Raw genomic sequence first — 12,892 nt, 5'->3', positions numbered from 1 at the left:
AGGTGTGTATGAAGAGGTCTGTGTGTGTGTGTATGAAGAGGTGTGTGTGTACAGGTGTGTATGAAGAGGTCTGTGTGTACAGGTGTGTATGAAGAGGTCTGTGTGTACAAGAGGTCTGTGTACGTGTGTGAAGAGGTCTGTGTGTACAGGTGTGTACGAAGAGGTCTGTGTGTACAGGTGTGTGTAAGAGGTCTGTGTGTGTGTGTGTGTGTACAGGTGTGTGTGAAGAGGTCTGTGTACAGGTGTGTGTGAAGAGGTCTGTGTGTACAGGTGTGTATGAAGAGGTCTGTGTACAGGTGTGTGAAGAGGTCTGTGTGTACAGGTGTGTGTGAAGAGGTCTGTGTGTACAGGTGTGTGTGAAGAGGTCTGTGTGTACAGGTGTGTATGAAGAGGTCTGTGTGTACAGGTGTGTGTGTGTGTGTGTGTATGAAGAGGTCTGTGTGTACAGGTGTGTGTAAGAGGTCTGTGTACAGGTGTGTACAGGTGTGTGAAGAGGTCTGTGTGTACAGGTGTGTGTGAAGAGGTCTGTGTACAGGTGTGTGAAGAGGTCTGTGTGTACAGGTGTGTATGAAGAGGTCTGTGTGTACAGGTGTGTATGAAGAGGTCTGTGTGTACAGGTGTGTATGAAGAGGTCTGTGTGTACGTGTGTGTATGAAGAGGTCTGTGTGTACATGTGTGTATGAAGAGGTCTGTGTACAGGTGTGTATGAAGAGGTCTGTGTGTACAGGTGTGTGAAGAGGTCTGTGTACAGGTGTGTAAGAAGAGGTCTGTGTGTACAGGTGTGAAGAGGTCTGTGTACAGGTGTGAAGAGGTCTGTGTACAGGTGTGTATGAAGAGGTCTGTGTGTACAGGTGTATGAAGAGGTCTGTGTACAGGTGTGTGTATGAAGAGGTCTGTGTGTGCAGGTGTGTATGAAGAGGTCTGTGTGTACGTGTGTATGAAGAGGTCTGTGTGTACAGGTGTGTATGAAGAGGTCTGTGTGTACAGGTGTGTGTGTACAGGTGTGTATGAAGAGGTCTGTGTGTACAGGTGTGTGTGAAGAGGTCTGTGTGTACAGGTGTGTATGAAGAGGTCTGTGTGTACAGGTGTGTATGAAGAGGTCTGTGTGTACAGGTGTGTGTATGAAGAGGTCTGTGTACAGGTGTGTGTGAAGAGGTCTGTGTGTACAGGTGTGTATGAAGAGGTCTGTGTGTACAGGTGTGTACGAAGAGGTCTGTGTGTACGTGTGTGTACGAAGAGGTCTGTGTGTACAGGTGTGTACGAAGAGGTCTGTGTGTACAGGTGTGTGTGTACAGGTGTGTATGAAGAGGTCTGTGTACAGGTGTGTGAAGAGGTCTGTACAGGTGTGTCTGAAGAGGTCTGTGTACAGGTGTGTATGAGGAGGTCTGTGTGTACAGGTGTGTGTATGAGGAGGTCTGTGTGTACAGGTGTGTAAGAGGTCTGTGTGTACAGGTGTGTATGAAGAGGTCTGTGTGTACAGGTGTGTATGAAGAGGTCTGTGTGTACAGGTGTGTATGAAGAGGTCTGTGTGTACAGGTGTGTATGAAGAGGTCTGTGTGTACAGGTGTGTGTGAAGAGGTCTGTGTACAGGTGTGTATGAAGAGGTCTGTGTACAGGTGTGTATGAAGAGGTCTGTGTGTACAGGTGTGTATGAAGAGGTCTGTGTACAGGTGTGTATGAAGAGGTCTGTGTGTACAGGTGTGTATGAAGAGGTCTGTGTGTACGGGTGTGTATGAAGAGGTCTGTGTGTACAGGTGTGTATGAAGAGGTGTGTGTGTGTGTACAGGTGTGTATAGAAGAGGTCTGTGTGTACAGGTGTGTATGAAGAGGTCTGTGTACAGGTGTGTGTGTACGTGTGTGTGAAGAGGTCTGTGTGTACAGGTGTGTGTGAAGAGGTCTGTGTGTACGTGTGTGTATGAAGAGGTCTGTGTGTACAGGTGTGTATGAAGAGGTCTGTGTGTACAGGTGTGTGTGTGTACAGGTGTGTGTGTGTGTGTGAAGAGGTCTGTGTGTACAGGTGTGTATGAAGAGGTCTGTGTGTGTACAGGTGTGTGTACAGGTGTGTGTACAGGTGTGTACGAAGAGGTCTGTGTGTACAGGTGTGTAGAAGAGGTCTGTGTGTGTGTGTGTGTGTACAGGTGTGTATGAAGAGGTCTGTGTGTACAGGTGTGTGAAGAGGTCTGTGTGTACAGGTGTGTATGAAGAGGTCTGTGTACAGGTGTGTATGAAGAGGTCTGTGTGTACAGGTGTGTGTGTGAAGAGGTCTGTGTGTACAGGTGTGTATGAGGAGGTCTGTGTGTACAGGTGTGTGTGTGAAGAGGTCTGTGTGTACAGGTGTGTGTGTGAAGAGGTCTGTGTGCAGGTGTGTATGAAGAGGTCTGTGTGTACAGGTGTGTATGAAGAGGTCTGTGTGTACAGGTGTGTAAGAGGTCTGTGTGTACAGGTGTGTATGAAGAGGTCTGTGTGTACAGGTGTGTGTGTGTACAGGTGTGTGTGTGTGTGGGTCAGTCAGTCAGTCAGTTGCAGTTATTACGTGCTGACTGGCTGAAGCCCCTCCTGGTCACTGGAGGAAAAGGTACAGCTGATTTTTAGGAGTGTGTGTTCTCGATAGGGATATATATACACACGTGGTCGTGTTGTAGACTCAATGCAGATGTGATGTAATCATTGTGTAGACGTGATGTTATGACGAACACGTGATGTAGTGAAGACGTGGTGTGCTCAAGATGTAGACATGCGTGATATGGACATGCGTGATGTAGGCTTAATGTGGATGTTTTTGCCTGTTCCAGGTGTGAACACGAGGCGGAACTACAAGGCTCCATACCGGTTCTGTGTGGAGTTGTGGATCTACATGGGCTTGGCATGGCTTTCTCTGTTCTTCAGCTGGAATGTTAACATGGTTGTGGAGGCCCATAAAGTCTTGAAGAAGCGCAGACAGATGCGTCACAAGCTTTCTCCTGCACAGCTGGAGCAGATGCACAATGCAGCTCTGCCTCATGCACCCAGCATCGTGGATATCTTCAAGTTCATGTCAGAGAAAGGTGAAGACTATAGCGACGTGATCCGGGCCATTGGTACAGCCGAGAAGAAGAAGAAGCAGCAGGAGGAGGAGCTCACACGCTCCAAGAGCTGCAGCGACCTCCTCAAACAGGTGCTGGTGCCTCTGGACCAGTCGCCAAGACAGAAACGTAGATTCAGCATTGGAGACAATGTCTACATGGTCATCTCCAGAGCCAGAGGTTCCACTGGAGATCTGGATGAGTGCAGATCCCTTCAGGAGGAGCCAAGCCAAGATCCAGAGCTGGGCAAGGAAAAGCAGGTGGAAAAGGAAGTTCTGAAGAGAGCAGGAAGTTTAGTGTGGGACTCGAGAAAAAGTGGCCAGCAACCTGTTCAGATACCCAGCTTCAGGTTTAGCTTTGACAACAGTGACTCAGGAACCAAGGAAGAAACCTCAAGGTTCTCCGTGACCAGAGTAAACGAGGATTTATTAGAGAGAGGAGAAGGACCAGGGTGAGGAACTGAGACCTCCTTCAACATCCTTCACCACGATACAGCACACAGTTAGGCTCACCTGACAAGAACCTGGTGATTAGCTGGAGCCTTGGAGACCTACAATGTTATAAGTTGGGTAATGAATGACTGGTTTCTGTAAAAAAAATTTATTGTGTGTGTGTGTGTGTGTGTGTGTGTGTGTGTGACTTGTTTCAGATAAGACTTGTTTCAAATAAGAAAACTGTAAATAAATGTCATTTTCTACCTTTTTGAAAATAAAGCCTGAGAAGTAAACAGAATGTGTTGTTACTCAGAGAGACTTAAACACACAGGATACAGCGTTCACTTCATTCAGACCTCTGTAGCTGAATCTTCTCACTGCTGCAGGGTGACATTGTGACAGGATAAGAGACGACCCACCACACCACCATCAACAAACCTGAGTGAACGTGTGAGAGTGAGGAGACGACAGCATCCAAATATCCCAGTTCACCAAACACTCCATATCCATGATCCCTCCAGATCTGCTCCTTTACCTCACAAACACCTACTGACTAAAGACTCCACTAAATAAATATGTGTTCAGCCTCGACTTGAACACTGAGACTGTGTCTGAGTCCCGAACACTGATTGGAAGGTTGTTCCATAACTGTGGGGTTTATAAGAGAAAGATCTGCCCCCTGCTGGAGTCTTCATTATTTGAGGTACCAACAAATAGCCTGCACCTTTTGATCTAAGTAGGCGTGGAGGATCATACTGGTACAGAAGTTCACTCAGATACTGCAGCGTGAGAGCGTTAAGTGCTTTATCGTCAGTAGTAGTATTTTATAATCAGTGTGAGATGTAATTGGGAGCAGTGTAGATGATTAAAACAGGGTGATGTGGTCATATTTTCTAGATCTAGTGAGGACCCTTGCTGCTGCATTCTGAACTAACTGAAGCTTATTTCTGCACTTACTCCAACACCCAGACAGTAAAGCGTTACAGTAGTCTTATCTAGATGTAACAAAAGCATCAACTAGTTTTTCTGCATCCTGTAACGACATCATATTTCTAATCTTAGCAATATTTCTAAGGTGAAAGAAGGCGATCCTGGTGATATTATTCACGTGAGACTCAAAGGAAAGACTCGGGTCAATAATCACACCAAGGTCTTTGACAGCCGTACATGCTGAAACAGAAACACCATCCAGAGATGCTACGTAATCGGAAAGTTTACTTCTAGCTGCATGTGGTCCTAGTAAAAGTACTTCTGTCTTATCTGAGTTGAGCAGAAGAAAGTTATCAAGCATCCACTGTCTAATGTCCTTTACACACTCCTCAACATTGTTAAGCTGATCTCTCTCATCTGGCTTTGCTGAAATATACAGCTGTGTGTCATCAGCATAGCAATGGAAGCGAATCCCATGTTTATGAATAATTTCACCAAGAGGCAGCAGATATAATTTCAATTCCAAATCAATTTCATGTTTATTTGTATTGAACTTTTAATAATGAACATTGTCTCAGAGCAGCTTTAGACAGATAATGTGGAGATAAAAATAAAAAAGATGTTCTTTACTAGTGTAAGTTTGTCCCTGATAAAGAAGTCGGTGGAGACTTAACCCTAACCCCTAACCCTCTCTCTCGCTCTTTCTCTCTCTTTCTCCCTCGCTCTGTAGTTAAACATGATTCTGAGGTTCCAGTGATCACTGTTCCTGCCCCTCTTCCCTCTGCGGATCTTCCCACTTCGTCCTGGTCTGCCTCTGGATGATGTTCATCCCATTAATGTAGTTAATATCATCAGTCTGCTACACTGACTCAAAGCTCAAAACAAATAAACAAACTGAATTTTAACATTAAAATATGAATGAAAAAGAGAGAAAATCAATGTAATGTTTATATATTTTATTCCATTATCAGTGAATGACATGCTGTTTATCTTTACTTTTACATGCAGGACCTCATCTACTGATGGAAGAACATCTTCACCGCTGAACTCTGCTGGAGTTTGAAACAGGAAAAGAATTCGCACTTTGATTTTTTGTTTCATCCACATCAGTCTCATCACCTATGTCAAAAGTGACTTTTAAGTGTGGTTTTTAAACATGATCCTCATCGTCGTCTCTTCACTCCACCGATCTCTGATCATAATCCCGTATTGGGGAGATCTTCTCTCTATCAGTGAAGGTAGGATTTTGTCACATGGTACATGATTAAACAGGCTGGCGACTGGGTGGAGCCTCAAAGGAGAGTACAGCGTCGAAAGCGGCTTTTGTTAATGGAGTGCTCTGCATCCTTCTTGTCCTCAGTGACCTCTAAATGACCCTCTATCCCTGTGGCTCTTTCCTCTTCCTGCTGGTACTTCAGGTCACTTGAGCCTCTTGACCTTCTGCTGCCTGGGAAAAGCAGGAAGCTAGCATTACATTTAGCATTAGCACGAACATGGGGTAATGGTAACTCTGCAATATGAAATGTATTTAAAATAGTAGTGTCACCTGTCGCACCTTCTGCACTTTCCCCATCCTCTGCCTCCGGTAACTGTCTCTCCACATCACCACTCTGTACAGCTCCACCCCCAGCAGCTTCTCCACCAGCAGCTACTCCCCCTGAAGCTCCACCCCCAGTAGCTCCACCCTCCGCAGCCCCTCCCGCTGAAGCTTCAACCTCTGCAGCTCCACCCGCAGCATCTCCTTCCCCTGAAGCTCCACTTTTAGCAGCTCCTCCTTCAGCAGCTTTACCCCCTACAGAAGCAAAGAGGAACTGATCATTTAATCATCTACAGTGTGAGAGAGACAGACAGGTGGACAGACAGTTAGATGAAGATAGAGACAGACAGAGGCTTGGACAGAATTTGAGGTAGGCAAGAACACAGATAAATATAAAGCTAGTGTTGGCTGAGACACACACAGACAAGTAAACACACTTTTCCCTCAGATGCTTTGGAGCGTTTCTCAAATCATTCTTAATATTTGTAAAGCAGTAAGTATTGTTTTGAGAGCAGTAACTTCTCTAAACAATGTGTACAAACAACACAACACTTTGGATTTCTTGCAAAAGCCTGTACTTTTCTTAAAATCTCTCAAAGTAAGTATTTGTGTGAATGACCTACGGTGGCTGAGAAGTGACACATTAACAAATCAGAAAACAAATGAACAAATTAAAAAACACCAACAAATCAGAAAACAAAAGAACAATTCCGACAAAGCGGAAAAGGGAGGTATTGTGTGTGAATGAAACACTTACTGATCATTGGACGAGACACCTGTCATTCAACTTATACAGAAGGTATGAAATCTTATACCTTCGTTTCTTGTACATGTGTAAAATTCTTTGTTTACTTTAAACTATTTTTTATTTCCTTTAAATCTAAGAAAATAACAGCAGTAAACATTGGGATGAAATTTTCTCTTTGCTTGTCGATTTTTACTCCTCTGTTATTTTCGTAAATTTCATGCTTGTATTCTAATTTGAATTTCTAATAATTTTATGCTGCATGATGGAGAAGTATCTGGCTGTATTTTTCATCATTGAGGACTATTAATCCAGACCACATCTCCAACCCCATCTACAGAAATGCAGCTCAAACCGCCACCGTGCTTCACTGTTTTCTGCAAACACTCATTATTGTACCACTGTCCAGACCTTCAGCAAACATCCTGCTTCCTGCTACAGCAAATATTTCACTCATCAGTCCAGAGCTCCTGCTGCCATTTTCTTGCCCCCAGTTCCTCTGCATTCATCACCGAGCCTCATTTCCATGTTAGAGCCTTGGACTTTTGGCTGCAATTCTTCCATGAAGGTCACTTTTTCATGAGTAGCTGAGTATATCTGGGTCCCACTACTTTCCTCCAGTTCTTTGCTGATGGCATGATGTGTCTTTCATATACTGCATTAAGATTCCTTGGGGGATCAAAGCATCTGTAAACGACCATGCTGATGTAGTAGACCTCCCTTGTGTCTTGTTTCTGTGCTCAGTCTTCAAATGGTGTAGGACCTGTGATATAAAAGTGTCTTTCACAACCTCACCTTAGTAGCAGAGTTTGGTTCCTCACCCAGTTTGAAGCTCCTACACAACTGTTTTTGTTTCACTTCATCACTGGGTTTCAATCTACAGATGAAATTGATGATCATCAGAACCTGCTGAGTAGAATTGGTTTATCACACACCTGATTCTGATCATTCAAAGTCCTGGATTTTGTGACTTTGCAAGTGTAAAAACTAACAGCTAAACACGCCAAATACTTTTGTGATTTGGATTCTCATCTGTTCATTTACTTTCCATTCGGTTAATTGACAAAAATAAATAAACATTTTTAAAATCGTCTCAATTTCAATTGACACCACTTTTCTACACCTGCATACAACTTTTGCAAGCACTGTACATTAACACAAGTAGACACAAGTTAGACAGACAGACAGACAGACAGATAGATAGATAGATAGATAGATAGATAGATAGATAGATAGATAGATAGATAGATAGATAGATAGATAGATAGATAGATAGATAGATAGATAGATAGATACCAGTGTTTTGGGTAAGCAAAGCAGATGTGGAGTCTGATTCATTCCTGTCTCTGTCTTGGGCATGTCCATTTTCTGTATCTCCATCTTTGATGTGTCCATTTGTCTGGTTGTTGTTGGAGTTTGGACATTTTTCTGTCTCAGCTTTGGTATTTGTGTCCTTCTGTCCTCCATCATTATTTTCCATCTTTACAGCTGTCACTTCCTGTAAGTTAGAGGAGGACAGCTGTTCACTCGTTCCTGTCCTCTGGTTTTTATTCTCTTGTCTCTCTGCCGGTCTTTCTGCACTGGTGTCTTTCTGGTTTGGGTCTCTGCGTTTGCGGTACCAGCCTTTGGATGGAGCATGACACCATTCCCACTGCTCCTCCTCATTCTTCCTCTCCTGCTCCTGCTTCTCTTTCTCGCGCCTCTCTTCCTCCTCGTCTGCATAAGCTTGTCTCTTTGAGTTTACTCGTCCTCCTGCTCCCATCCTGCCATCTGAGTCGTTTTCAGAGGACGCCTTGCCCTCCTCCCCTTTCCCCTTGTCCTCATCTTCTCCCTGCTTCTTGTTTATGATGGTGTTGACCTGCTCCGTCAGCTGATCACTCACTGTGTATGTGACATCACTCACCGCCGTCCTCACGCCATCCACCGTGTTTGAGACAGTGCTGGACACAGAGTCAAGGATGGAAGAGACCGACACAGAAGACAGGCTCTCCTGGAAACTTTTGAAGAATGCCATTGACTCAGTGTTTTTGTGTTTCCTCTTCCTTCCTGATAAAGAAACCATCATGTTATAACTCAACCCTGAACTGGGTAAAGAAATGAGTAAAGAACTGGGTGAGGAACTGGGTGAAGAAATGGGTGAAGAACTGGGTAAAGAACTGGGTGAAGAACTGGGTGAAGAACTGGGTAAAGAACTGGGTGGTTAACACTATGTTCAGTTATGTGATCATTGTAATGCTATTTTACATATTCTATGAGGTGAGTGAAATGCTAGCAAAATCTTAATAACATGTAAAAGCTGAGAGGTTTATGAAGGAACCTTAAAACATTTTACAACAGAACAGGAAGAAGGAAATATCTGTAAAGTTTGAGATCACGAGTGCTGTAGTGAAGAAACCTGTCGAATAAACATATAGAAACAAATGCACTAAACATTTCAGCATTTAAACAGATTTACACACACACACACACACACACACACACACACACACACACACACACACACACACAGCCTATAGCAGCATGTGCACCACATCAGTTCACTAACAGGTACGGGTGTAACAGTTATCACGGGAAGAAATACAAAACATAAAATTGCTTGTAATTTTTTATTTACCTTATTTTTTATTTTATTTTGTAATTATTTTTATCTCAGTTTATTATTATTAACATTTGTGAACATCAACAGTTTACATTTTTTAAACAATTGTAAATTAAATGGCTGCTTTTTATTTATAATAATATATAAAATAATATTTTATACCTTTCTGTATATTCAGTATTAAAACACCCACAAAATAAAACTGCTGTAAAAAAAATATATATATATAAACTTATAAAAAAATAAACTTTTTTTTACTTAAAACTTTTTATTTGCCAATTTCATAATTGATGTCTCACAGAATGACCAATATTCAATATAAAAAGTAATTGCAGACTAAATATTTTTTTTCCTTTAACACAGTGATGGCTATGTCAAAGACAACCAAGTGGCACATTAAACATTTACACCGGTCTGTGCGTAGAAAGTGTAGCTTTTATATGGAGTCATACTGAGTATATTAGCATATTATAGTGTGTGTTTTACATTTTATATTTAATTTCTAAGGCTATGATCTACTTAAAGGTTCTACTTATTTCAGCATACACAGAACAGAACATCTGCTGGATCCCCTACAGTTTCCCTACTAAGCAAAGAGATCGGTGGATGACGCAGTCAACATGGGGCTGCACTACATTCTGCAACACCTTGACTGCTCAGGAACATGTGCCTGGATTCTGTTTGTCAACTTCAGTTCAGCTTTTAATACAATAATTCTGGAAATTCTCCATTTTAAACTCCTAAAGCTCACTATACCCCCTGCCATGTGTCAATGGATCTCCAGCTTCCTAACAGGCAGGAAACAACAGGTAAGACTGGGAGAGGTTACCTCCGGTATTCGGACAGTCAGCACTGGTGCTCCTCAGGGATGTGTCCTTTCCACACTGCTATTCTCCCTCTATACTAACAACTGCACATAAAGTGACCAAACTGTTCAACTCCTGAAATTTGCAGTTGATACTACACTCATTGGACTCATTCAAAACGGCAACGATTCTGCGTATGAGCAGGAGGTCAAAATCATTGGTGCTCCCCTGCCCACTCTCAAAGACTTGTACAATACAAGAACCAGAAACCAGGCAGGAAATATCACTAGTGACCCTTCGCACCCTGGACACAACATCTTTCAGCTCCTCCCTTCTGGTGGCGCTACAGAACTTCATTCACCAAAACTGCATACAAAGGAACAGTTTATTTCCTCAGACAATCAGCCTCATTAACAACTGACCTTAATGATATTCCCTGCTGCATATCTAGAAGTACTGCATTATAAACAGTCAGTAATCACTTCATCCCCATATGTTCCACACACTGTTACTGCTGTATATTTTACTAAAGTTCTAAAGTAACCTCTTGCATTAAAATGCACATTGGGCACTGTAGCATATCTTCACTCATGGACTGTTCACTATAGACATCTGCTCATTCTGTTAAACATAACCACTGCACATTGCGCACACACACACACACACACATATGCACACAGTCACTCTGACTGTGCACTCACACTTTATTTAACTCTGTTCTTATATTACCTACATCCCACCCTCATATCTATCACATCTGCCTCATATCTATCACATCTGCCTCGTATCTTTATTTATTTATGTTTAATGTTACTCTTGCTGTTTTACTTTCATGCACTGTGTTTGCCCAGTAACAGCATTTCATTATTTTGCATACTGTGTATGTGGAAGAATGACAATAAAGCTTGAGTTGTGTTGAGGTGAGTTGAGTTGAGTTGAGTTGAGTTGAGTTGAGTTGTGTTGTGTTGTGTTGTGTTGAGTTGAGTTGAGGTGAGTTGTGTTGAGGTGAGTTGAGGTGATTTGTGTTGTGTTGTGTTGAGGTGAGTTGTGTTGTGTTGAGGTGAGTTGAGTTGTGTTGAGGTGAGTTGAGTTGTGTTGAGGTGAGTAAGTTGTGTTGAGGTGAGTTGAGTTGTGGTTAGTTGAGTTGTGTTGAGGTGAGTTGAGTTGTGTTGAGGTGAGTTGAGTTGTGTTGAGGTGAGTTGAGTTGTGTTTAAGGTTAGTTGAGTTGAGTTGAGTTGAGTTGAGTTGAGTTGAGTTGTGTTGAGGTGAGTTGAGGTGAGTTGAGGTGAGCTGAGTTGTGTTGAGGTGAGTTGAGTTGTGTTGAGGTGAGTTGAGGTGAGTTGGTTGTGTTTAAGGTTAGTTGAGTTGAGTTGAGTTGTGGTGAGGTGAGTTGAGTTGTGTTGAGGTGAGTGAGTTGAGTTGTGTTGAGGTAAGTTGAGTTGTGTTGAGGTGAGTTGGGTTGTGTTTAAGGTTAGTTGAGTTGAGGTGAGTTGAGTTGAGTTGTGTTGAGGTAAGTTGAGTTGTGTTGAGGTGAGTTGGGTTGTGTTTAAGGTTAGTTGAGTTGAGGTGAGTTTAGTTGAGTTGTGTTAAGGTGAGTTGAGTTGTGTTGAGGTGAGTTGAGTTGTGTTGAGGTGAGCTGAGTTGTGTTGAGTTGAGTTGTGTTTAAGGTTAGTTGAGTTGTGTTGAGGTGAGGTGAGTTGAGTGTGTTGAGGTGAGTTGAGTTGTGTTGAGGTGTTGAGTTGTGTTGAGTTGAGTTGAGGTGAGCTGAGTTGTGTTGAGGTGAGTGAGTTGTGTTGAGTTGAGTTGTGTTGAGGTGAGTTGAGTTGTGTTGAGTTGAGTTGAGGTGAGCTGAGTTGTGTTGAGGTGAGTTGAGTTGTGTTGAGGTGAGTTGAGTTGTGTTGAGGTGAGTTGTGTTGAGTTGAGTTGAGGTGAGCTGAGTTGTGTTGAGGTGAGGTGAGTTGTGTTGAGGTGAGTTGAGTTGTGTTGAGGTGAGTTGTGTTGAGTTGACCTTATAATGCTGTTATTTGCACTACTATGCACTATCACACTTTCTGTACATTACTGATCTGTCATACACTCTGTATATTGTGTTCTATTTAATACTCACATTTGTCTGTTTTGTCTTCTATAGTTTAAGTTAAATATACAGTGTTTTTTTATGTCTGTACATTTTAGAATCAACAACAGCTGGAACAAAATTTCTTGTGTGTGTCAACAAACCCGATTCTGATTCTGATCCGGTACATGTGTGTGTACTGAACCGAAAGCCCGGAATACGTGTACCGTTACACCCCTAATAACCTGGGCAGGTTTAGTGTGTACAGTAAAGACACACACACACACACACACACACACACACACACACACACATACACACACACACACACACACATGCAAACATATATACAAACACACACACACACACACACACACACACAAATACACACAGATATAGTAAAGAAAAACAAACCTCAGTGCTGCATCTCACCTCAACACTGCTTTGTTCACGTCTTGGCTCTCTCTCTCTCTCTCTCTCTCTCTCTCTCTCTCTACACACACACACACACACACATACATACACACACACACACCGGGTTCTTCTGTATCTTTATATCCTGTCCTGCATTTTTCAGATGTAAAACACTCGTACAGTTACATGGTTGTAGAGGTGAGTGTGGAACTCATTTGTCCCAGTTCCGTCTCTGTGAGTGTGTGTGTGTGTGTGTGTGTGTGCATGTGTGTTTTAATAATTGATATGTTTAACCTGATACAGTTCTAT

At 42.7% G+C, this 12,892-nt stretch overlaps 2 protein-coding genes across 4 annotated transcripts in view; one reads left to right on the top strand and one right to left on the bottom strand.

Annotated features, from left to right (window-relative positions):
- The window catches only part of kcnk5b (potassium channel, subfamily K, member 5b), a 51,058-nt gene extending 47,269 nt beyond the window's left edge, over positions 1-3,789 (top strand). Inside the window, exon 5 of the mRNA XM_046836036.1 lies at positions 2,793-3,789. Coding sequence (XP_046691992.1) covers positions 2,793-3,517 — 725 coding nt within the window. The 3' untranslated portion in view covers positions 3,518-3,789. The remainder of the gene's footprint in view (positions 1-2,792) is intronic.
- A 1,532-nt stretch (positions 3,790-5,321) lies between these two features.
- On the bottom strand, positions 5,322-12,661 carry LOC124376769 (uncharacterized protein DDB_G0290685-like). 3 transcript variants are annotated; one of them, XM_046836038.1, is made up of 3 exons: positions 12,584-12,661; positions 8,005-8,754; positions 5,322-6,218 (listed from the first exon to the last, which is right to left on the bottom strand). In XM_046836038.1, exons 2-3 carry the CDS (start codon positions 8,720-8,722, stop codon positions 5,719-5,721), a joined length of 1,218 nt encoding a protein of 405 aa, XP_046691994.1. In that variant the 5' UTR covers positions 8,723-8,754; positions 12,584-12,661; the 3' UTR covers positions 5,322-5,718. The 3 variants fall into 3 exon arrangements, with proteins under 3 accessions (XP_046691994.1, XP_046691995.1, XP_046691993.1); XM_046836039.1 differs by lacking the exon at positions 12,584-12,661 and having other exon boundaries at positions 5,322-5,873; positions 5,982-6,218; positions 8,005-9,391; XM_046836037.1 differs by lacking the exon at positions 12,584-12,661 and having other exon boundaries at positions 5,323-6,218; positions 8,005-9,391.
- Between the last annotated feature and the right edge of the window lie 231 nt (positions 12,662-12,892).

This window comes from Silurus meridionalis, chromosome 23 (assembly GCF_014805685.1).
Source record: "Silurus meridionalis isolate SWU-2019-XX chromosome 23, ASM1480568v1, whole genome shotgun sequence".
Classification (NCBI taxonomy): Eukaryota; Metazoa; Chordata; class Actinopteri; order Siluriformes; family Siluridae; genus Silurus; species Silurus meridionalis.
Note: the sequence above shows the minus strand (reverse complement) of the source record. Positions and strands in the feature narration are given on the sequence as shown.